Genomic DNA, 26471 nt, shown 5'->3' with positions numbered 1-26471 from the left:
AACCTTTTTCAGATGAAGGTTAGCTGGCCAGAGTGGATGGCATTGAAGACAGGCGTGCGAAAACAGAGGTGAGCTTGAAGAACAATTCCATCTATTGAAGGGACAGCTTTCACCTGGGTGGACAGATAGTTATCTCAAAATAAAATTGCAAGAGTAAGGAAAGAAGTAATTTATGATTGTAACTTCTATCCTTCTTGGCAGTGCTTATTGTTCAGAATCGAGAGACCTGGGAACTATACGCTTGGCTGTCTGGGAGAATTTGCATGCCCTGCAATAATGCCCCTCATGTTTCTGATAGTGTTAAAATAAACCCATAAATCATTATGATGATTGTACAGTGCTGAGGTTATGTCTCATATTTCCTCCTTCCTCCAAGATACTGCTACCAATATACTAGGCTCCCATACTAGGCTTCTGTACACATGTCTAAACGGGATCGCAGTAGTGCTGGGTATCTCAAAAATGGGTCCTTGGAGTAGCTACCAACAGATATCAAGCAATGCTGGTGTTGACTACACAAGTGTATTTCTTTCACTGTTGTCTTCTCCAAAAAGCGTTGCAGGAACAGTATACAGATACTCATTATCCTGCAGTGTAATAAGCAAACATCACTAAAGTGCTTGGTTCAGCTGGCACTCATGGAACATCCCTGGAATACCCAGCTGCCAACAAAAACACCTCTTTGTTGGGTCATTAACTAGCCCTGGTGTTCATTAACTAGCCAATAGGTGTTCTTAAGAACTGTTGATAGTTCTGTATTTTATCATAAACTTCCTGGGTTTACAGAAAGTTAAGTGCAAGACACCAGATTGTTGTTTTTTAAAACAAATAAACACACACACACACACACACACACACACACACAAATAAGTTTATTTCCACATGCTGAAAGCACCCCCATAAATATTGCTTCGTTTTCCATTTCTGCAGTCTCAAGCTTAGTTTCTCCAACTGCATTTGGAAAAGCAACTAATCCTGAAAATATGTTTGCCTCTGTAATCAGTTCCTCTGTCAAGAGGCATTGGGCAGAATTGCAGTTATGATTATTTTTATTTAAAGTGATTTATCAAAATCAGTAACCATATCCCTGTTAATCTTCCCCTTGACTGAAGCAATAATATGAGCTATGATTTTGAGTAATCCAGGAAAGTTTTAATGGAACAAATCTTTTTCTTACAATACTGTCACCCCACTCCTTTAATGAAATGGAAAATATTCTGATTATAAAGATTTTGTCCTTTTTACAGGAGATGGAGATAGGTGCATGCAATGAATAACTGGGCTAGCTCTTCCTGTATGTTGCATTTGCAAGAGAAGAAATGAAAATGGCCTGCTAATTCTCTTGTAGGAGAAACTCGGTGTTTTTCCAGCAGTAATTCTGAATAGTAAACATAAAGTCATGTAAATTAACTAGTGCTAGGTAAGTAATCACCAATGCATTTTTTATTTTGAAAGGATAAGTGTTACATTCAGCTAGCTCTAGCTATTTACTTACCTGTGAAGTTTTGAATAAACTTCAAACTTTCTGGAGAATTATGTGATTTGTTAGAATAGGATTTGGGGTAAAAGTAATATTTACATTGCTGCAAATTCTTTGAAATCCATGACAGTTTCGTATCCCTCTTTAAACACATTTCATTTGCTTTTATTTTCCTCCACTCATTGGATAAACTAGGCTCAAGATTGCAGGAAATGAAGGCCTGCTTCAAAAGGTGAGACTAAAGGGCACAACCCAAAGTCCACTGAATATAATGGGCAGAATAATGTAGGATGCAGAGGCAGCAACCAAAAGATCTCCAAAAGCAATGATGTCTTCATCCTTTAAAAGTATGGATATCCTGTCCTGATGCTCAAAGCTACATAGAACTAACATGGCCAACCCTTCAGCAGGGTAAGAATTTGGCAGGATTAGCAGGGCAAAATTTCCTTCATGAATGAAGACTTTCTAATTATGTGTGTGCCTGCTAGTGCTAAGATAGTTTATATTTTTAGAACTTTTTTGTGTGTGTAGGATACTCACCTCTTGAAGCTACCAGCATGAGTTTGACCAAACTGCAGGAGGCAGTGGAAGACAGGAGTGCCTGGTGTGCTCTGGTCCATGGGGTCACGAAGAGTCGGACATGACTAAACGACTAAACAACAACAACAACATACTCACCTATAGCCAATAAAGTGGAATGAACAGAAACCTCAGGATTGTAACACACTCTATGTTGGGTTGCCCTTGAAAAGTGTCAGAAAGCTTCAGGTGGTGCAAAATGTAGCTGCAAGGTTGTTGGCAGGAGTGTGGATTTTTGACTGTACCATTCTGGCATCATATTGACTTCTAATTAGCTTCTCAGACAAGTTCAGGGACAAGGGTATCTGAAAAGGTGTTTCCTCCAGCATGAACCTGCCCACACACAGCCATCAACAGGGGAGGTCTTGTTGCATTTCCACCAGTTTTGCATGGATTGTCTATTGCAATGTTCAAACTTAAAATGCTAAGATATAAAAGATTTTGAAAATACAATAGAAATACTTTTGCTGTGATTCACCCTCTCTTCTTACAGTGCAATTGTGCACATGTCTGCTCAGATATAAGACTTATAGAATTCCAAGGGATTTATTCCTAGGTAAGTGTGTATAGGATTGCCACATAATTATACAAGAACCACTCTGCAAAAGGTAACGCTTTTTGTTGTAGAACTTGTTTCAATTGTGAGGAGGAGTTAGCTCTTCTAAAACTGGTCTTTTGTGTTTGGGGGGGGGTGTGCTTTACCTTTTGAAGCTTCTCCTTGGTGAAACAATAGGGTTGGCTATGAATGTGGGAGGAAAGACCTTAAACAGTTCTCTCACTCATTCCTTATAATAGTACTGGTCTATCTTACAGGATAGTTGTAAGGAATAACGAGCTGGGCTTCTTTAAGTGCTTGTATCATTCTAAAGACCTCTATACATGCTGAGTAGAATCATTTGCAGCCCAACTTTATCAATGCTTGGAACCAGAAGTTTAGCACTACTTAGTTTCACACAGCTTTCTCCCAAGTAAATAATAGATATGTACAGAGTTGCTATGTCTCCCCCTCCCACCCCATACAATTTCTCCTAAGAGCCCATGGCACATGGTTTGAAAATCACATGGTATTTTTTCCCTTCCTTCAGGACAAGGAACTAGATAGTCTTTGCTTTGCTAGGAGGAATTAAATCACTCTCAGGCTTTAATGTTGGGCATCCTTCAACATGGATTGGTAGCGGAAGTGAGATCCAACTTCTTGCTGTATTTGCAAATACAGTCCCCATGTTTTGGCACGGAAAGAGTTTGTGCAGGGATTAGAAGAAAGGGGAGGGAACAGCAAAGGCAGAGAGAGAGAGAGCTGATCATATGTCACTGTCTCATTTTTATCTTCCCCTCCCCCGATTTAAGTATAACGGCGGGGTTTAAGTCTTTCGACATCATCAGAGCTCCCTCGGCGGCTCTATTAATCTCGGAGGGAAGCGTTCAGCACCTCGGCCAGCTCCTCCGCGGACGAGAGCCGCTTGGCGTGAGAGGCAGAGAGAGAGAGAGAGAGGAAAAAACTACAGGTGGGGAGAAACAGACGAGTCCAGACTCTCTCTCTAGACAGCACCACTACATAGGTCAATCTGTGGGTGTCTGGCAGTTGAGGACAGTCAATCGAGGCAGTCGGTTGTTTCTTTTTCTCTTTTTCCTCCCTCTCCAAGCAAACCTCAAGAGAGATTCCCTGTGTGTGGCAACGAGGCGTCCTTCGCGTCGACCCTGCCTTAGGTTTGTTAATGTTTCGTCCCGCTGACCTATGAAGGAAAGGTTGGGGAGCGGGGGATTCTCGGGTTTCAAAAAGTTATTGAAAGCCTTCCTGGCTCGTCTGTGTTAGATGCTGGCGATGATGACCCAAACTAGTGCGCTTTGTCCTTTAGTTTGGGCAGTGGTGCGTGCCGACTCTTCTCCGTCTTGCAGAAATGAGTGTGGCCAGCTCAGTCCTCGGAAGGTCGCTGTTTAGTACAGCCCCTGACACAGTGAGGCTGCTAAACAAACAGTAAGCAACTGAAAAATAAGCCTCATTTAACACAGCTCTGTTTATTTGTGCTTGTGTTTCCTTTCTCTTGTAGGTGTATCCTGAGATACTAGACTTCATATTTTCTGTCCAGATGAGTGAAGCCAGCAGCCAGCTTGTATCACTTTATCTTTTCCCATTTAGCACCAGGAAGAGTTGTCTGGAAAATATCAATGACAAGTGGAAAGGGCAAATCTGCTTCTCTTCCAGGAACTATTCCTTGTTTTAGAATTTGGATTTATACCTTTTACGCTTTAAGGATAATGTGACACCATTGGATCCACATAGACAATCATGTGAAGTTTGAATGGCAAGTCGCTCTTGGACAGACTGATTTCTGTTTTTTTACCTGTAGGGATGGTTTACATATAGGGGGGGAAAGTGCATTGAGCTGCTCCCGGGTTTGTGAAAATCCATTTTCCTCCTTTGCCATTATGATCATTTGCAACATCAGTGCAATAAAAGATTGGAGCACATTTCTCTCCCAGATCCTCCCCAGTGTCAACAAGACTCTCAACTTGGTGCAGCAAGTGGAAGCCACCACCAGCTCTGTGGTGAGTGTTCTTCAGGATCCTGATCAAGGCAGCTATTTGTCCAACAGCCAGTCCATGAATTCCAGTAACTTTACCACTGGCCTGGACCACCTTTTCCAATACTCATATTCAGACAATGACCAGCTTTACAAGGAGTACAAACCTCTTCCTCGGGATGCAATCCCTTTGCCCAAAGCTGTGCTCTACCTTCTTATGGCAGCACTTGTGGTGGTGGCAGTAGCGTATGCCATTGTTGGGCATCTCATCAAGGATCTTGTCCATGATTTGATAGGTGAGTGTTGGAGGAACACGTTTTTATATACCGTGTGTAGCATTGGTGACAATGTCCATTTCCAAATGGAATGCTGAAATTGGTTTCAACTCCCCCCCCCATATCAGTAATTCCAGTGTTGATGGGCAGAATAATCCTAACTGGGTTCTAGAAAGTGGCAGAGCCCACACCACTACCGCCAGTGATGCTCCTCTCTGCTGGTGGAAGAGAGGTTCATATATGTCATCCTACCCGCCAACCCACTAATATCAGGAAGTTAGAATTGCTGCCTAACAGTACCTGTCTAGTCATAAAGAAGCTCCATTGGATTCAATTAGACTTACTCCCAAATAAGTGTGTGTAGAATTATAACCTAAGCATTCATTTGAGTTGTTTGTTGTTGTTTTCGTAGTGCCATTGATGTACTTAGTATTTAACAAAGTGACTTAAAATATGGGCAGGTCCCTACCCTGATGTGCTAACAACCTTAAAACACTTATAACGTACAGTTTCAAAATTACTCTTTTCTTTTCTATCCCACATTAATTACATGTGTGCTGGCACAAGAGATGCTCAAAGGCACTTTAGGTGTTACATGAGAAAACACCAGAAAAGAATCTAATTCAGAACAGGGTGGTGTTGATTCAAGTTTTTTATTCTGCTCTGTTTGGATTTGGATCTAATATGTACTGCCTTATTAAATAAAACTACTACAGCAAAGTAATGTGGCTAAGTAATAATGATCCATAATGTTAGAAACAATTAATGCTCTCTTTATTCAAAGGTAGATCATTTAAAACTTTGCATTGCTTTTATATCCCACCATGTACGCCCATGTAGCATGCCCCATTCATCCCAGAACGGTTTCCATTATTATTTTTCCTGCTTTTGCTACAGAATTTGTATCCCTGGCTTGCCATCTAGCTGAAATAACCTTAACCTTTTTAATGGTGCAGCAAAGAGGTCTGGATTATGCAAATGAAGACCAGGTACTATAGTAAGATTCAGATTTTGAAGAGCCACAGAGATTAATTGCTGGAACATTTGTAGAAGCAAAGTGGATCCTTCATAATTTGTGATTGAGCTGACACACAACTTCTGGTCAACACAGAATTCCAAAGCCTAATCAGAATAATATTTTAGACAGCAGATCCTCTGGAGCAGGAACTTTGTTTCTTTGATCCATTGTAAAATATAGGACTACAATCTTTAACTGGGTTTCTTGCTTTCCTAGATGCTGATTAATTGACTTATGGGGTAATATAATACATGGTAGCTATTCATATAGCCACTCATATCAGTAGGAGTGTGTGTGCTTGTTTGTTTACAATTAATATTCCAGAAAGGAGTGTTAACATGAAACATTACTGCCATATGTGCTGGAGTTAGGGGAATCAAAATATCAAGATTCTGTTTCCAAAGGATCCAAAACATCTACTGTGCAGTGTAATCCTAAGCATGCTTACTCTTTTCAGTGGGATTTACTCCCAGGGAAGTGTGTATAGGATTGCAGTGTTTATAATACGTTTTAAAAGAGCTTTCAATAATCTTGCTCAGTCCTGTCACATTTAAACTACATTAGTTCCTCAGTTTTTTTATTCTGACCATTTTAAGCCTTGACTAGTTAACATATACAGTATGTATGGATTGTTGGACAGATATAAATCTGCTAAATCAGTAAAGAGGAAGAAATGAGCAGGACAAGTCAATGAACATTTACTCACAAGTAATTTCCATTGAGTTCAGCAGTGCCTACTTCCAAGTAAGTATAGATAAGTTGTAGGTCAAATTGTATAAAGCGTGTTACAGCCATGTCTCATTTTATTATGAATGATTAACATGTACATATATGTGTATGCATTTTTTTTTAAAAAAAACATTGTTTTCAGAATCAGATGGGCATAATATTCACTGTGCAAACACAGATGGACATCTGCAAGGCTTGTAGTGTAAGGCTCTAATTCTGCAAAAACACAAGCATATAGTAGACTGGGAACAATGCAAGGGGATCTTACCTGACAGGATTCCAAGGAGACCTACTGACATTGTGTGACCTTGATCAGGTGCCAAGATCTCCATCCACTTTCCATATTAATGAAATGGGAATTTAGATTATTTCCAAATAGGCTATGCTATGTTGATGGTGATTGTCATAATTATTGATGTAACTCTGGCAAAAGGCTTCAGAACATGCTTAATTTTAATGACATTCATCCGTATTATGTGTAATCCACAACAGGAAAAATCAAAGTGTGTGTGCGTGTATATGAATGAGAGAGAGAGAGCGAGTGCTCTTGCTTCATGCCATTTTTCTAGGTCTTCCCTGGTTACTCCCTCATTGCTGGGAGATGGCAACTGTTCTCCAAATCTGATTCATTTCACTGGGCTCACAGATACATCCTTCATCTTGTCAGAAATAATAGCTCTGCTAAAGAGTGAGTTTTGGAACTCACAATCTTTTATTTATGAACAGAACAAAAATTTGTACCTGCTTTCACCTCATGCAAATAGAAAATGGAAATGAGTTTCAGGGGCACCTCAAGTCTGCTAAAGTGAAGCACACGCTCCGGCTTACATCTCCTTAGCAGGCAGCACATGCATTACTCGTATTTACATGCTCCAAATTACTGAATTCTCCAAGGAGGGAGAGGGAGATGATGTTTGTTAACATTGCCAGGTGAGTCATCATTTTCCCTTCCTCCCAAGAGGGATCTTCATTTGAATGAGTTTGCATAAAACGACTTCTGGGATCAGACAGAAGGTGAAAGGGAAGTGGGAAGCAACTCTCCGTTCGATCTGAATTCTTTTCACACAGTTGCCATAGTTAGGTCGTTTTCAGTCATGCAGCCTTTCCCTATAATTAATTCCCATTTAATCAGTGTACTGATTATGAGATGGAAGGTAGAGGACCTACAAGTGCCAGCCCAAACACCCCGCCCCCGCCTTTTAGCCAATTGATGCCTACCATATATGAGCATATGAAGCTGCCTTATCAGAGTCAGACTATTCACCCATCTAACCCGGCGGTGGGGATCCTGTGGCCATTCAGATACTGTTGAATCCCACCACTGTCCATGTTTCCTGAGGCTAATGGGAGTTGGAATCCAACACCTTCCAAATGGCTGCAGATTCCCCAACTCTGAGCAAATGCAACATTGTCTGCTGTGACTGGCAGCAGTTCTCCACAGTATCAGGCTGGGGTCTTTTCCAAGTGCATTACCTGAAATCCTTTTAAGTGGATATGCTAAGGATTGAACCTGAGACCTTCTGCATCACAAAGGCCCTCTTAGAATTTGAGCTTTGCACCTAATGCGGTTTCTAAATTGTGTTGCTAAAGCATGCACCAATATCTAGAAGGCTACAACGTGTCTGGGTTTTTGTTTTGTTTTGGATTAAGGCATAAATAAATACATTGTGAGTTTATAGACTTTGCTAAATAAGTGTATTTCAGTCAGATGGCAGGTAATATACCTGTATGCACAGGATCTTAGATAATGTTAAAACATACTGCTTTGCTCTTTACAGTGAACATCTCTCAGCAAATGAGGTGAACCAGCTTTTTTCCATTTTCAAGGTTACTCAATTTATTCAGATTGAAAATTCAAAGGGAGTCCAAGTGACATCGTAGCCTTGAGAAAAGTCACTTTTGAGGGGATATAAAACCTTTTATAATGTCTCTGACTTATGGAAAGGGATGAAGGTTATTTTGCCAACAGGGAGTGAGCAGAGTGAGATTGGATTCATTTTAAAAGATGAATGCAGAATAAGATAATATTCCTTGTGAGGTGGGCAAATAAAACCTCTCATTAAAAAGCATCAGGACATTTTGCTCAGCTCATTTCAAAAACACACCAGAAGGTGCCTAGAGTTGCCAGCAAACTCTGAAGCCCAACTGTTTGCTAGATTTGAGGAACCCATCCCTCACAGATTAATTCTGGCTAAAGCTCTAGAGCAGGCATAGGCGAACTCCGGCTCTCCAGAAGTTTGGGACTACAATTCCCATCATCCCTGACCACTGGTCCTGTTAGCTAGAGATGATGGGAATTGTAGTCCCAAACATCTGGAGGGCCGGAGTTTGCCTATGCCTGCTCTAGAGCAGAGAGGAGGGCATTGTGGCCCTCCAGGTGTTATTGGGCTCCATCACCCATCAGTGTGGCCAATAGGGAATTGGAATCCAACATCTGGAGAGCCACAGATTCCCCATCTCTGCTCTAGGGATTGTTTGTTGTAAAATGGATCTGGACTAGGGCTCTGAATCGCTTTGGCTTCTAGGCACTGGTATGAGGCAATTACATTATCATTACCATCCTATTTGTGCCTACTAATCCATCAATCCCTCTGTGTATAATGGGGCCTGCTTCCTAGTTGTGTATTTAGTATTGCAGCCTATATGTTACTCTCCAGGAACATTGATAAGGAGTCATGTGGTGGGGTGACTTCCCACACCACTATTGCCTGCATCTGTCACCCATCCTTCCATCAAAGGTGGTCCATTAGAGATCATGGTACAATGTTCTAGGTATGAACCACATGGCGTATGGTTGCTCTGACTAAATCTGACCTCCCAGAATGTTCACAAACTTCTTGAAGCAAGCATAATTGGTGAAATGCAGTGCTGGCAGGAGCAGTGATCTATGCAGGAACACTCAGAGGCTGCTAACCTGAACAACCCTACCCTACACCCAGGTAGACAATTCACACATGGTCTGAACTGTTGATATGTTGACAGTCTGTTGCTCTGAGCCCTTCTTTCAGAAGCTTGTTTGGATTATCCATAAATTCCGTGGGGGAAATATGAAAGCGATTTGCCTTATTTTTGAATGAACCTTGATTGAAAATATTCAAAATATTTGTGTTATGCTGAAGAAATTCAGGCAATGTTGTTCCCGTACTTTGAGAAATCCTAAAGCGGTAGGGAGTTCATCACAGCATGGTTTCCTACCTTCCACAGATGACAGAGCTTTCAGAATGCATTTGCACCTGCAGACTGAAAACAAAAGTTTGTCTTGCAACAGTGAATTTGGATAACAATACAGCTGATCTAGGGAATATGACTGCATACAAAAGAGAAAGCAGAACCATAAGCAGGAAATTCTGTCCAGCTGAATGAAGCACAAAGAATTTGCAAAGCAAAGCAGGAGAACCATTACTGAAAAACTAATTTAACCTGTAAACACTGCCCCTGTCGTCTTCATCCAACAGCCAGTATAGACATGGCATTCGGTTTATATCCAGCTACAAATGCTCAAAAACTTGGCCATGTTTCGTAAGAATGTATAACTAAACGAACAACCCCTCCTAATAGCAATAATAAATCCAGTTTCTCATTGGCCTCCTTGCTGGATTGTTCTTTTTCTGCCTTATCTCCAAACACCATGTTTTAGGGCTTCTCTTTTGCATAAGAAACATTTTCTTTAAGTGAGTGAAATTAGGACTGTATATAGAACTTCTGAAAGCAACTGATAACTGATTTACACGGGGTATGAATGAATTTTCAGTCATTCTAATCTGGATTTATGAGAGCGGAATAATGCTATAACACATCTCTAGCCACTTTTATTTATTTGTTTGTTTTAGTTATTACATTTATATACCGCTTTTATCTTCCAAGCTGGTGTACATGGTTCTCCTCCCCCCTAATTCATCTTCACAACAAGCCTGTGAGGTAGGTTAGACTAAAAGATGGTGACTGGCCCAAGGTCACCCAGTGAACTTCATGGCTCAGCAGAGTTTCGAACCCTGCTCTCCCAAACATTCTAACCATGTATTTTACACTGCCATTGATGTTGCAAGTTCCCTTAAAATATCAACAACTGCCATTGATGTTGCAAGTTCCCTTAAAATATCAACAACAGAGTGGGAGTCCAATTCAACACTGTGGACCATTCTTGAAGTGAACCATGAGCCAAGGAGGTAACAGAACCATTTTATTTCTCCATTTAGCATATCTGAATATTATTTATATGTGCGTAATAGATACAACTAGCGGCAATGCTGGAATTTTTTTGCAATGTCAATTTGTAGAAGTGGCTGGATAGTTTTGTGAATGGCTGCCAATTAAGTTAGGCCTCCATTAACCCCCGATAATGTTAAGCAATTAAGCAATGAAAATGGATGCTCTCCAAAAGTATACACTAATTGAGGGACAAATGCTTTCCTTAGAAAATTCCCCTACATTTCAAAGAACTTGGATGACTTCTCTTTGATCAGATGAGCTTTCTTTTCTTAAGCAGTTTGATTATCACCCTGGGCCTTTCTTTTCTCACACCCTTTCCTGTGTGGATTTGAGGAGAACCTTGGTAAAGCACACTTCAGTGAGAAGCCCTGCTCAGTGGGCTTACCTGGTGACAGCAGTGGGAGCAAATAGTCCAATGACACCACCATTTAAATTTTCTACAGTGATCCAGAGTGACGCTACATCAGTGGCACTGTGGAAATTGCAAATGGTGCCTCCCCTAGGAGCTGGGAGACCAAAATTCAAATCCTCACTCAATCCGAAAGCTCATTGGGAGACCTTGAGCCAGTCACAGTCTCATCTATTGCGGGGATAAGATGTGGAGTTGGAGAACCATGTACACATATTGAACTCCTTGGGGGAAAGGTGGAATACAAATTCAATAAATATAAATTAATAATTGCTACTAATAAATCAGTGTATCTATTGAATAACTGACCAAAAATGCCACATTGGCTTAGATCATCCCTGCATTACAAGCAGCTCTGCTTCTGGAAAAGCAACTCTGCTTCTGCACAGCTGTGAGTTTTATCCAATGCTAGTCCTACTCAGAGTAGATCCATTGAAATTAATGGCCAAGACTAACTTGGTTTTTTTAAAAAAATTCAGCAGATCCACTCAGAATAAAACTCTGTGAAATGTACAGGAAGCCTGTCCTCCTCCTTGCTTCTCACATTGGACTCACTCATTAAACCAGGGATCAGCAACCTTTTTCAAGCGTGGGCCGGTCCACCATCCCTCAGACCATGTGGTGGGCCAGACTATATTGGGGGGGGGGGGGAATGAACGAATTCCTATGCCCCACAAATAACCCAGAGATGCATTTTAAATAAAAGGACACATTCTACTCATGTAAAAACACCAGGCAGGCTCCACAAATAACCCAGAGATGCACTTTGAAGAAAAGGACATATTCTACTCATGTAAAAACACGCTGATTCCTGGACCATCCGTGGGCCAGACTGAGAAGGCGATTGGGCCGCATCCGGCCCATGGGCCTTAGGTTGCCTACCCCTGCATTAGAACAAGGAAAAGTCCCAAATCTGAACTTTCCAGGATTTTCAGTAGAGTTGAAGCCTTGAATTTAGGTGAAGTCACATTCTTCAGATTCAATATTCGAAGTTAATGCCTGTCCCCACCTCTTTCAAAGTTCCAGCAAGGCCACTTTTTGTAGAGTAAAAATCCGGACACCCACAAAGTTGTTGAGCTTTCTTCCCCCTGGCATTTTGCAGATTTGGCAAAATTCCCGCCCCCCCCGTGCCATTTTTACACCTGGAAACCAGGACACGTCAGGAATTTTCCTGGCAAGCCTACTTTTCGGCTAAGGTTGTGACAGTACCTGCAAAAAGAAGTGGATTATTTCCTTACCTGCCACTTTGATAAAGTCATTTGTTAAACAATTACAGGACTCTTGGCCTTGCTCCTCAGGAGGACATTTCCCGCATGAGCTGTCACAGCTGATTTTTAAAATGTGCTCTTCAAGAGCATAACGGGCAGCTGCCATCAGTTTCGAGTCATGAAAGAAAGGACTCATAAAAGGAAAAAGGATTGCAAGCTGGGGGTTGTTTATTGGGTTGTTTGTATTTTGATTTTATGTATGTGATCCTTTATGTGAACCACGCTGAGACCGTTGGGTATAGGGCAGTATAGAAACTAACTAACTAAATAATAATAATTGTTAGCTTTTTATGGCTTGCTTTGGCCTTCGCTCAGTCAGCAATATGATCTGTACCTTCGTTTTTTCCAAATGTATATCCCAGACTTAATTTGAGGCAAAGCTCACCAGGTGAAAAAAGTGGAGGCTCACTCAAAAAGTGTCCGTTTGAGCATGTGAAGGCCTCTTGCCCTTGAGGAACCACTATCAGCACCTACATACATGGGATCAAGGCCTGGGTATAACTCTGAGACAGGCTTCAGCCATAACCTCTCATATTTGTGAATTTATTAAACTTTAAGTGCACAGAAAGGTTTTCAGAAGAAGCATCAAGGCATTTAGAGGCAGCATTGGCAGTTTCAGCATTGGCAGAGGGTGTGTTGATCCTAAAAATCAGGTAGTATGGCATGTACTGGTGTGTGTGTGTGTGTGTGTGTGTGTGTGTCAGTCAGCACAGCAGCCTCCTTGGGCACATGGTGTGAGTGTGTAGCTGTGTGGACTGTCATGCAGTGGCACTCCCAAGTATGCCACTACAAAAGCTCATTGCCCAGCATGCTCCCTCCCAAGGCCACTAGACAGCTGCTTCTGGGAACCTCAAAAATAGGGTATGATTTCCTCTTCTTCGTTTTGCTACAGATGCTGACCATTGGGGCTGATAGACCAACTACGCATATTTTCTTTCTTAAAAAAGCAATCTAAGCTTGTGGCAATTAATTTCACAGGTTGATTGTGCATTAAATGAAGAAGAATGTTCTTTTCTCTGTTTAGAACCAGTTTCACTGGATGACTCCTAATGTTATGAAAGTGGATAGTTTTATCTGCTCAACCTTACCATGCTTATTTATTTCAAATTTCCCTGCTGTTTTTCATCCCTCTGGGGCCCTCACCTATCATGACTGTAGGTTTGTTCACTCGGTACAACTGAACAGAGGCACAAACACTATACCTGTAGAGGTGTTTATGTGAAAGAATCGACAGCTCAGCTGTTGTGAACACAGACCATGTTGCATGTGAAATGTTGCATGAGTAATCAGCTCAACTATTGTGTACATGAGTACAGATTTTACACTGGTTGAATGTACTATCTGTGAACACCTCAAGAGGCCACAAAATATCAGCTGGTGGGGAACAATAGAGGGAGAAGTCTATGGTGGTGAGCTGGATCTCAATTGTGGATTTGGTTGCTTGCTGCAGAAAGCAGGCTGCTTGACTAAATGGACCCTTTGGGTTCACCCAGCCGATCTTATAACGTTCTTAATCTCATAGGAGGGTTATACAATTTTCTTTTTACAGATGCAGTGGTTTTTGACTCCTTTATACTGGAACAGGCAAAATTGCAGTGTGGATAAAACCCATAGGATTCATAACTGTTGAATCCTGCTTCCGCTGGCTGTTGTCAACTATTGCTCGGTTAAAATATTGTTGGTTTGTAACAAAGGCAAAGCATGGCAGAAACTCAAAAGCAATAGCCACCAAAGGTTACCATAGCAGGAGAGGGCAGTTAACACTTTTATTACTATTACAGCATCTAAGGTCACTTTCAGACATCTGCATATCTGCACCTATCTCTCCAATGTTTGGATAGATGCCAGTATACGGCCACTGCACAATAAGAGTGCACCTTCATTAGTCACTGCACAGAAAGTGGGTACATTGTGATAAATAGCAACAGCGAAGTAGTGCAACAAATTGGCTTTTTAAAAAAATCAAGACTTGGGAAGGGGAAAGAAAAGTTATGGGAAGCTGCAGCAGCATATGCATGAGAACAACCACATGACAGTGGTGTTGTATAGCCTCCGCACTAAATTTGTAGAAATAGATGAGGACAGTTGCCTGATACATGCTTTGTCTGGAAACCTAAGCTTCCCCAAAGGAAGAGCTTTCTCTGATCTCCCTAATAAAGACCTCAGCCCTGTGCCTGGATATAAGGCCTTGGATGCTAACAAGTCTTAAGGGTACCTTTGCTCTCCTTGCTCATAGAGAAAAATCCTAACAGCATCTCCTTAAGTACTAGCTAGCAACATCCTAATTACCTCTCCCTGCGGATAAGTGACATATTAAATCTAGAAGGTCCCAAAATAATCCCCACGGAAACCATCTTGCAGATTAGCCTGTGAAGAAATAAGCCATCCTGTTATTTACTTTGGAATTAGAAAAGGCTTCCGTTATATAATTTTCCCCTGGTCTGCTGTAGTGCACTGTTTATACTGAAATCAGACTGAATTTCGGTTTGCAAGGCGTGCCCACAGTCTGCAAGGCTTACAAGGCAATTGCCGGAGTTTCTGTGCTAGCTCTTTTTTGCAAGCAAAATGGAAATCTCTTTGATCCAAAGTGCTATGGAAACATTTGGGAATGCAGAGGAATATGCTTCTGTCCTTGGCAACCACAGTAATAGCAATTCACATCCTTCTGTGGTTGACCATCCGCTGTCTTCCTGCAGATGTTGTGCAAATTCAGATCCAATTGTTTTGATCTCCAGTCCACTATATGTTTCTACCATGGAAACTGGCAAGACCCCAGGGGTGTGCACATGGCTTCAGATACAATTTTTAAATCTGAATTTCAAAACTTCAACCAGTTTTGAGAACATGGGGCATTTTATTTGTTGAGGCAAGTGACTAGGAAATTGTCTTATTCTCTGTAGGGACTTTTTGGCTTCTGATCCAGCAACACTGAGGTGTGGTCCTGCTTCTTGTTGTGCTACATTGTCAGCAACCCTCTAATGAGTTTTACGCAGGGCTAGCTTCAACCTGCAACCTGCTTCTCCACATAGGCCTAATGCAATTGCTCCAGGAACAATGTGCAAAATGTTGTTAGCAGCATATTCAAGATTCTTGCTGTTGCACGAGGCTTAGACAATTAGTGTTGTATTTTAGACAAGGTCAGTTCAAAAATGTCACCCCCATAATTGCTCTCCAAATTTGATGGAAAAGATATTTGAATGCCCATCATGGTCAGGCCAGCTTGGACTATCCAAATAAATATGGCTGGGTCACCCTGCAGACATTGCTTGAGCAAGAGACTAAATGTACATTTGTGGTCCTATGCCTCTGTCTGTGTTATCTTCCTGTTGCTTAGAAGATACCAAGACTCTTTCTTACACTGGAGATAGTCTGCCATTACTTTCTTCACTCATAAAACTCTCTTACCTTCTAAACCATAGCCTCCTGTTTAGTTAAAGGGACGACTCTGGGATTGCGGTGCTCATCTCGCTTTACTGGCCGAGGGAGCCGGCGTACAGCTTCCAGGTCATGTGGCCAGCATGACTAAGCAGCTTCTGGCGAACCAGAGCAGTGAAGGGAAATGCCATTTACCTTCCCACAGGGGAAGGTACCATAATTGCCTTAATGCCTTAATGCAGGCATGGCCAAACTTGGCCCTCCAGCTGTTTTGGGACTACAATTCCCCTCATCCCTGACCACTGGTCCTGTTAGCTAGGGATGATGGGAGTTGTAGTCCCAAAACAGCTGGAGGGCCAAGTTTGGCCATGCTTGCCTTAATGGAATCTGTGAAACCTTTTAATGTTTTGCATTAAAATGTACATACACTGAACATACAAAGAATGTTCAGTTCTGTTGACTTGTCTTCAACATGTGAAAATCCTCCTCCATTTAAAATAAAAAGGATACATTGTATGATGTGCATCTTATGTCAGTGTAGCACAAGGACTTTACAAATAGTCGCCGAGCATCTAGGTCAATTTTCTTCAACTGTAGGAAGGAAGAGCCTTACTGAAAAACTAGCACTGTGTTATCTTCACCCCATAAAGGTAGTTTGCGCAGCTGCACAGAATTACATTCTGGTCCCTCCGATTCTGGAAAATCCTTATGCAAGTTTCCATATTAAGAACTTTTGAATCAAACCTAGTCCAATGTCTTTATTACACACCTCTGGGCCTATCTTTGTGCCTTCTCAGGTCATGAATTATCTCCCATCACGGTATAACCCACCTGCTCCCAATGACATTTGGCCACTGACGTCAATGAACCTTAATAGTATCTGCAATCTCATTATGATAACACTCATCCTCCCACATCACTTCCTGTTCCTTTTGGAAGCAAGAAACAGGGAGATATAACAGGTCAGAACAGTCTAAAGCCAAGAGGTTCTACTGCAGACTGCCGCAGGGAAGGAGGCATAGATTAGCCAGTAAGAAAGTGTCTAATTGGCAGAGTATTTTTGCTGGTAATTTTAGTGGATTTAAGATTGCACCCAGGGCTAGAAAGTATCTAGCCCTCATGACTAGAAAAAGGTTTGAAAACATGACAGGGGAGCACTAAAAATGCTCAGTATCAGTAAACAGAGCACAACTGCATGATTGTTTTGGGGTTTTTCCAGACACCCTACCTTGTTAGTTTTGTCCAATCAGGGTTAGAAACAGTGGCATACATATTATTAATTAAATTAATTTCCCATCTTTCCTCTGAAAGGAGCCCAGGGTGCCACCAGCTTTATGTACAATAAACTGCATTCGTACAGCGCAATCCCAGTATATTTCCTGGGATTTCCTGTCTTACCACCTGAGTTCAGCAGGGCTTTCCTTTAGCCTGCATGATTAAGATGCGGCCAATGCTAAAAGAGTCTTACGGAAAAGTCAGGAAGAAGTGTTGATATCTTGTTTAAAAGATTGACCAAATGCCATAGTGATCTCTTTTTAAGTGCACTGGGTCCAACAGGCTCACAGTTGCCCCCCCAATGCCCATTTCCTGGAGTTCTTCCAGACATGAGAAGCTTTTAATCTTGAGCAGTGAGCTGAACGAGGTCAGCCGAGAGCAGCCACAGATGGGAGTTACTTCAATTGGCATTATATTTCAGGGCTTATTCATTCTCAGGATAACACTCTTTGACCCTAGATTAATTAATCCCAAAGAACTAGCAGCAGCCACTCTTTCAATTCCACCCCCCCCCACACACCTCAATTCCATCTATACTATAATTACAAACACAAACACTGATTAGAATCACCACTCCGCTCATCGGCCGAAATTGAAACAGTGGGGGGAATCCACCCTTTCCCCAGTTGGACTGTGCGTAAGAGAGGATGTTTGGAGGAGTGATAAAGAGTAACTAATCCGTTTTAGCAGGCTAATCCTATGAGCTGCTACACTGACACAGTGGCTCATAAGATCAGTACGCCTGCACAGGGATTCAGGCTCAACTTCACTGCCGAAGGAGCAACAGCCACGGCCATTGGAAAGGCTGTAGGGCTGGCAACAGCAGTTGGGCCATTTCACAGATTTGGTGGGGCAGAGCAGGAAGAAGCAGGGTGGACAGCACTCAGGGATGGCTGAGAACGGCATCATCCTAAAGACTTTTTGAGCCGAAACCTTGGCATTAACATGTAACAGGTGATCGTCCTTCCCTGCAGCAGAAACTCTGGTCCTCCAGGTGTTGTTGAACTACAGCTTTTGGTACCCTGCAGCATTGGCCTTGCTGGCTGGGGCTGATGGGGTCTAGTTCCCCATCCCTGCTGCAGCAGATGTTCTCTTTGCAAGTCAATATTTGAATACAAGCAGTGATTGGGCCATCATCTTTAAACTGCATTTTTGACCTGGCAGCAGTTCTCCTGAACATCAGGCAGAGATCTTCCCTTGTCATGCTGCTAAGCCTGCATGCACAAAACATTTTATTTTAGAATCAATGGCAAATGGTTACTTTTTTTAAAAAAAAGCATAGTCCATACCCACAACCCAGAGTTACTTCAATATAGTTATTTTTTTAAGCTTTTCTTGAGAAACTGGTTTCATTCCAAAAGTAAAAGCTTATTGCGCATTAATTCTCCATTAATCTGGAGTGTGTCCATTTGAAAACAGCTGAAAACAAATGAAGGCGATCTAAGCCTGCCCAATGAGGTTGTGTGAGTCATATTGCAGTCTCTACTTCCTTCTTCCTTCTCTTGGGGCAGGCAGGAAAGAAATTGTATGGATAACCAAATCAAGGGGAGGACATTCAAACATGTATCGCATAACCAGAACTATTCTTGCTGACAGCAGGATCTAGAATCCATCTAGATTGAAAGCAGCATGTTGAGGATGAGCATGAATTATTCCAGATTGAGGAAAAATTACATTTTTGTGCTACAAACAAGTTACTGTGTGTACAGCCTTACATCTTAAAAAAAACAAATAGAGGTGTCAATGACTGAACCCATATAACACACAAAGCATTCTTTCACTGAACTATGTTCTCTACCCTAAGGCTGCCATTTTGCCCACCCTTTCCTGGGAGTAAGCCAAGCTAAGTGGGATTTATCTTTGAGTAAATATGCAAAGAATTGTCCCCACAACACTCCACTTCAAAGGGCAAGACTTTTGCTACAATAAACCAATTGTTTGGAAGGCAGAAGCTAAACCAGACTCCCCAGAGGATTTCAGTTGTTGAACTGAAATGTCTTCTGAAAACAGAGAAAAAAATACAATTGCCAGTGTTCATTGATAGGACAGAGAGTGAAAATAATAAAATCTTGTTTAGAAGGAAAGAGTCCTTTATTCAGTTTGGGAGATATGAGTCGGACGCAGTGGGAAACAGGGGTGCCAACTTGAATAATATATTTGGGGGCCCAGGTAAGCCCTGCCCCATCAATCACAAGACGTGGCTCACACACATCATGGGAATGTCCATCAACTTGGTGGGCATGGCCCCCTCTAATATTTTATTGGGGAGGAGCGAAGGGAGCTCAGCCCCTAGGAGTAGGCTCCTATGGTGGGAAATCATGTTGCCAGTCTGTTTCTAACCACCATCACCCTCCACACAGACACCTTTTCTCTTATTGTGGGCTGAAATTTAGTGGGTACATTTTTTGTCATAATTTTATCTCCATGCCCGGTGGTATGGGGGACTTTACCTTCTAAATTTCTATGTGATATCTGCTAAAAGCATAGAAGCTTTTGCCATAATAAATCTTGACAACCCTACCTCTACCCAATGCATTAACGGAAGTGATATCTATTAAATGATCTAGTTAGAATATGTGTCTTTCTAAAACAGACAGGTTTCATTGTTTGTGGCCGCATGCTAATAATCTCAGCTCTACTTCATTAGCTGAGATTTTGCTTATCAGCCACAGTCTTCTATTTTCATAACTGCTGAGGTGCCCTGACTCTGCTATACTTATATGCAGACAATTGGAACCATACAGCCTTGTGATTGTGTTTTAATGAGCACTGAATATAAAACTGCCATACCAGCCCATCTCTCTCTCTCTCTCTCTCTCTCTCTCTCTCTCTCTCTCTCTCTCTCTCTCTCCCCCCTCCCTCCCTCCCTCCCTCCCTCTCCCTCTCCCTCTCCCTCTCCCTCTCCCTCTCTTGTACACAGGTTGTGCCCGGCATCTAGCCTTGGTGTTCATGCCATGTATATACACACATTTGCACTAGAAATTAATCGTGTATGATATTTAACTTCCAGGGATTCTGGGGAGGGAGGCTGAATGTATCGCATTTTACACTAACAACATCTTAATAAAGTATTGCCAAAAGTGGGGGGGCAGGCATCTCGCAGAGTGGTTTACCTGAGGGTTTTCCTGCTGCTTTTCCTGGGCAAAACTGCTCTTTAGTGCTCAATCAGAGCAAACAGCAATTTGGGATTTCCCCAGATTGCCATTTGTTCCAATCTATTGCTAAAGAGAGGGTTTTCCCTTGGAAAGGAGTGGGGCAAGGGGGAAACCACTCAGACCCATGCGTTCTAGACATAGTGCAAGTGAATGTATGGACGAACCCTGAGACCCTTTTGAAAAATAGAAACGGTCCCTATATACCATAGGGACCATTAGAGCATATGATTTATGTTGCATTCTTCTCCATATTCGCTTCAGAAATTAAGTAGGCATCTTCCTAGCGAATACAGCCTCTGCAAGAAAGATTTAGTGTGGGAGGGTGTGCAAGGATGCTCCCATATCTATCTAATTCAAAATATAAACAAAATAAACCTTATATCATTAATCTCTGTTATTACTATTTTGTTATTGCTATGTCGTGTGTGTGTGTGTGTGTGTGTTTGTGTTGTGTGTGTGTGTATGTAATTTTTCCATTTATTGTGGGAGCCTTTTTTGTGGAACCTAGATAAGCTGCACGGTATGGTACAGTTTGCTAACAGGGTCTCCCAGAGTGAAGTGTCACTGAATGACATCTAGAGTGAAATGCAAACTACAAAGAGAAAAGCAACTTTTTTTTACAGAGAGAGCTGTTTGGTTTGTGTGTGTGTGTGTGTGTTTTCAATCAGAGTGCATGAATATGGAATCCTTAATATGCCTGCCTTTGTGGCTGAGAGACATTCTGCATCTTGTCACTTAGAATCTATTACCAAGTCTACATTTCTGCCTCTCGGGAGCCTTTTCTAAATTGGTGCCTTATCTTCAATGAGCAGACTGAAATATTCCTGCTTTTGGCATTGGCACTTCAGGGCACTGGCTGGAGACCGTTTCCTTATTGGGAACTGCCATGCTCACTCCAGAGCTCTCTTCATCTCTCCTGTCTACATCCTGACAATAATTCAGCTGCTTTTTTTTTAGGGGTCAGCAAATTTGACACTTTCAGTTTCTCTCCATTTCTCACATCCCTAGTCTTAAGTTCAGTTCTCCTCATGTCCATATCTGTTTACTATTTGTTTGTTTCTTTTTTAAAAAAAGTTCTCCTGAAAATTTGTCAGTATTTTGGTGCACATATAAACATCGCTGTATGCAATTTCACCTAATACACACCCACTTTCAAGCAATTCTCCCTAATATAATGCTTTTTTTGTATATTATTTTCACTGAGATATGTCTTTTTATGCACACCATCCTTTAATATGGCATTGTTTTTTGTACACATTTGTCAGCTGAAGAACAGGATAATAAAATCTTGAGATTTATGGATTTTGAAGGATGGCTGTGTTTTGGTTCATCCATTATTTCGGGAAGTGCAAATTAAGTAGGTTCACATTAAAATGCAAACTGAGCCGAGATCCTAAACCATTTTCTCATCTCTTCCATGGGTTTTGTCTTTCTCAGTAGGTTGTTTGGCACTTGCTGTTCTGCAACAGTCACTTCCCTTTTTTATATGTATTTTTGACATTAATTGGCCATTAACAACATCCTCTGGGCAATTTGCCCAAAATTCAGACAGTATCAACCAAGTTAGAACACTTAACTTCACTACAATACCCACATAAAAACCAGCCTATTCAACATAAAACCATTCTAAAAGCCACATCCCTAAAATAATCTGTCTCAAGAACTAAACATGGTACTAAAAGGACTGGAGATATTAATGTATTGCGCTCTATTGTATATTGCTTAGTAACTATTGTAGCTGATATAGAAATTGCTTAAATAAAAAAAAATACAAAGTATCATCAAGGAAGGCATTCTGTGACTGAGGCACCACCACCAAAAAGGCCATCTCCCTGGTAGAGAACCTGGAGGTCCGGCTTAAGGTCTGGCTAAGTATATATGGAAGAAAACAGATAAGCTAAAGCTTTATATCAGTAATACATATGTTATCTTTGTTCCTGTTTACTCAACAATCTTTCTTTTTTGGTACTTCTTCTTGGTAAATCAATGCCTCTATTTTGCCTTTGGGGGAGATTCTGGAGATGCCTTTTCAAAAGATATTTTTTAGTGTGCACAAATAACCTGTATTAGAGTTGGCAGTCTTCAGATTTCTGCTCCCTCCTCCAAAGGTAAAACTCTGCATCTGATGTGGCAGAGCCTAGTCCATGAAAGCTTATGCCAGAAGTCTGTCAGTCTTTAAGGTACCACAAGACTCTTTGTTGGATTCGCTGTAGCAGGTTAAAGTTATTATATGGTGAGCAGCATCACAAGTCATTTTGTGAATGATCAGGACCAGGATACTGTTTTCTCATTTTGACTGTTAATGTCCTTCCCTTCCTTATTGTTCCCTCACTGTGATAAGCCAAGTTACAGGGAACCAGGTAGAGGGCCTTCTCAGTAGTGGTGCCCGCCCTGTGGAATGCCCTCCCACCAGATGTCAAAGAGAACAACAACTACCAGACTTTCAGAAGACATCTGAAGGCAGCCCTGTTTAGGGAAGCTTTTAATGTTTGATGTATCACAGTATTTTAATATTTTATTGGAAGCCGCCCAGAGTGGCTGGGGAAGCCTAGCCAGATGGGTGGGGTATAAATAATAAATTATTATTATTATTATTATTATTATTATTATTATTATTATTATTATTATTACCTACTCCAGCAGTGGATAGCATGGTGGGGCTATATCGCTCACCTACCTCCATCTGGCTGAGTTGCTGCTGCAAGAGAGAGGGAGGGGCTGAGCGGTTTGGCTCCACCAGTACTCCTTCCCCCTCTACATCTTGGTATGCTGCAGTGACTCAGCCAGATGGAGGTCAAGTGAGCAGCGCAGCCTTACTATGCTGTTGGCTCCTGGTCTACCCTTTTCAATTTCTCAATTCCAAATTTTAGTACCCCATTGCCTTCTCAGCCTCTCTGGCTGAGTCACTCCTGACCAATGGGCACCAAGCAAGTTATATAGAAAACAAACACCATAGTTCCATGTCTGCAGCATCATTTATTTCTGTCTGTGGTGTCAGTGGGCACAAATCCACTGATCGCAATGCTTTAAGGACATAAGAAACTATCTAGTCCGGCATCCTGTTCTCACTGTGGCCAATCAGATGCCCAGGGAGAGCCCACAAGCAGGACCTTAGTGCAGCCGCAAACACATAGATTGCATTCCAGCACTGCTAAATATTAGGCTACTTCCCAGCAAGGAACACTTCAAGTGGCAAGTCTCTTCTGACAGACCTAATTTGGTTTTATTTCCCCTGGGAATTAACAGTTCGCTTTCATTTGCATTCCGCAGGCTTTCCTTGTGAAGCTGAAGAGTAGATTTTCTCTTTCTCAGACAGCCGAGAAGTATCTGAGGGCTGACGGGCTGAATAAATGCTGAGTGATAGGAGATGCTTAGGGATCTGGGGATTCAAAATCCCCAGGGATGTTTAATTAGGGAAGAGATTCCAATACATTCCTGCTTGGGGAGATTACAGTAGCTGTAAGCCCCCTAGGAAAGTGGGGGGGGGGGAGATGTGTGAGCCCAGACAGGTACGGTAATTATCTCCAGAGTAGACTTGTCTTTGACCTACATATTTGAAACCAAGTGCCATGTCACCAGAGACCACGGAACACTAGTGGGGCTATTTTTGTTCAATGGTCATACAAACATTTTCCTTCGATAATGAAAGCAGGGAGTTATAAGAACTCCACTTAGTGCAGAGTAGTAAGACCATCGTGGGTGCTATGCCACCACAAGTGATACTCAGAGGCATTTTTGTGTGTGAACACCCTCCTTTACAGGAGTGCATCAGTTGCAATGTAACACCAGCTGTATCTCTTGCAATATCTAGTACTGTTGCCATAGTCACTAGTGATAGAAAAATCCCTCGCTGCATCTGAATAGTTACAGCTGCTGACTATGACCACTGCTTTGTGGTCTGAAATGCACTCCCGACAGAAAAAGCTGGCAACGTCTTCTGTTAAAACTATGTGTATTTTATGAACTGCATTAGGGATTGCAAAATGGTTGCTTATTTTTATGAGGCAAACACTGTGTGATAAAGGTCTCCATGTAGAAAGGAAACAGGAGCCCTGAGACAACCATGAGAAAGTGAACATTTGGGGACCAAACAATTCAGTGCTAGGTTAGTAAAGTGTCTTTCTTTTCATTTAAAATGTATACCTATTAATTTCTTCCATTTCTCAGCATATCTATTTTGTTCAAGTTCCCTGTCCTCAGGCAATTTATTAAAAGACACCTCTTTGATGGATGGAAATTTATCCTTCCCTAGGTGTTTCTTAAAATAATAATAGCAATACCAAAATCATGACTGGAAGGCTGTTGACGGTGCCTGTGACCCAGAAAGCAACACCAGCAGCACCACAATAAACTTATCCTACTTCGTTGGATACAGATGCAGAAGAACTAATACAAGAAACTGTGTGACATTAGAATACCCGGGAAGCAATTAGCTATGTGAAACAGCTTCAGGACATATAGATATCCAATCTGGTATAAAATGCCACAGTTGAACCAGACATATGCACCCAAATCCCTGTTCCATCATGAAGCTTCATTGGAGACTTTTAGGCCAGTCACGCTCTTAGCCTAACCTACCTAGAAGGGAGGTTGTTGAGAGAATATAATTAGAAACACCAGAGAGAGAGAGAGAGAGAGAGAGAGAGAGAGAGAGAGAGAGAGAGTCCTCCATCCAGACAATCAAGAGGCATTATTAGAGTTCAAGGACTGATTACAACCAGGCAAAAAGCACTTGGAGCAGGGCCAGTTAAAGACATAGTCTGAGGAGAGGGGGTGTGGCTTAGGGGGGATTCCAAGGGCCAGATAGAAAGGCCTGCAGGGCCACATTCAGCCCCTAAGCTTAAGGTTCCCCACATAAATACCCCTTTTCAGGTAGATTGCTAAATAGAAAGCAAACCCTGAATAAGCTGCTCCTCCTACACATCAACCATAGCAGCCTCTCACTCCCCTTCCCATTTTCATTGCCAGCACTTACTTCTACATTTTGTTGTTCTGATTGCAGACTGGATGTTTGGTCCCAACGCTGCTGATGACAACAACAACAAGAGCGAAGTAAACTGCATCAGCAATAACGTGAATGAGATGGGCGAGATTCGGGGGACACACAATCACCAGGAGTCCCAGCCTCAGGATGTGGTGATTTCCATCAGTGAACCTTCTTCTTGTCATCTACCCCGGCAGATATGAACAAGCAGGTCCCTGGATATATGCAGAGAGTGCTGAGAGGGTGACAGGTAGAAAGGGAAGGGCTCCCCTTTTATAAAAAAGGTACTTTCTCCCCACCCTCAAAATGACTTTGCCACTTTGATGAGGGCTACATTCTCAATTCTTGGCAACCTTGTACAAATACTGGAGTGTGCAATGTCCCTTCCTTTGGGAACATCCAATGACCAGTGCAACAAGCAGCTCTATGCCAACAAACACTGCAACTTTATATATAAACAGAGGGTCCCAGCTTTTTGAAACACTCCACACAGACTTCCAGAAATCCCATGGGAAGCATAATAAGGAGCGAATCTGCAAGACAAGCCATGGTTTTTCTGATCCCATAGTGTTGTGTAAGATCTGCTTTTCCTTTTGGGTGGCATTCTCCTTGGGAAGAGGCCATGCAGAGTATTCAGCAGAAGTATTTCTTGCTACCACGGCACTGCAATGAGTGATCCTGCTTCTTTGGTTAATTTCTGCCACCACCACTGCACAAATATTAAAGGCTCAAAAGCCTGCTCTGCCTCTGAAGCTGGCAACCTTCAGCACAAGGAGGCTTAGACGGAGATAAACATGAGGACTCTGAAACAAGCATGGGGACTCTGTTGCCAGGCAGAAAAGGAGACATTATCCACAGATGCAGAAAGCATTGCCAATTTCAAATGAAGCCTCACAAAGTGCAAAAGTGCAAAATATATGCACCACCTTTCTAATTTTTGCTGTTAATCCGCCTTCTGGTTAGTTTAGTGTCTGCCCTTTTTTTTTAGTGGAACGATGTGTGCCTGGACACACATATTAGCACCATCCTCTCTGTGGAACAATTTGTTTTTTTCTTTGTTTCTATAGATTTCCACTTCCTGTTTCTTTGTTTTTTTGTGCAATAGTAAAAAAACAAGATTTTGAAAAGAGCTCAGCCTCAGAAATGATTGACTCTTCTGTCTTGTCTTGTAAAGATTAGAAGCAGCCGCCGCC

General features: G+C 41.9%; 1 protein-coding gene and 1 long non-coding RNA gene across 3 annotated transcripts; one reads left to right on the top strand and one right to left on the bottom strand.

Moving 5' to 3' along the window:
- The first annotated feature begins 3163 nt into the window (after positions 1-3163).
- Positions 3164-25920, top strand: LOC309372740 (uncharacterized protein). 2 transcript variants are annotated; one of them, XM_081916561.1, is made up of 3 exons: positions 3164-3239; positions 4108-4877; positions 25297-25920. In XM_081916561.1, the coding sequence occupies exons 2-3, from the start codon at positions 4487-4489 to the stop codon at positions 25479-25481; spliced, it is 576 nt and encodes a 191-aa protein (XP_081772687.1). In that variant the 5' UTR covers positions 3164-3239; positions 4108-4486; the 3' UTR covers positions 25482-25920. The 2 variants fall into 2 exon arrangements, with proteins under 2 accessions (XP_081772687.1, XP_081772686.1); XM_081916560.1 differs by lacking the exon at positions 3164-3239 and adding an exon at positions 3364-3766.
- Positions 18687-25381, bottom strand: LOC309372741. The gene is made up of 3 exons (XR_014169662.1): positions 25270-25381; positions 24803-24872; positions 18687-18752 (listed from the first exon to the last, which is right to left on the bottom strand). It is a non-coding gene; the product is annotated as an uncharacterized lncRNA (long non-coding RNA).
- Positions 25921-26471: the final 551 nt, after the last annotated feature.

Source organism: Podarcis melisellensis (assembly GCF_964234715.1).
Source record: "Podarcis melisellensis genome assembly, chromosome: 6".
NCBI classification, from domain to species: Eukaryota; Metazoa; Chordata; class Lepidosauria; order Squamata; family Lacertidae; genus Podarcis; species Podarcis melisellensis.
The sequence above is the reverse complement of the archived record's forward strand: the minus strand, read 5'-3'. Positions and strand labels throughout refer to the sequence as shown.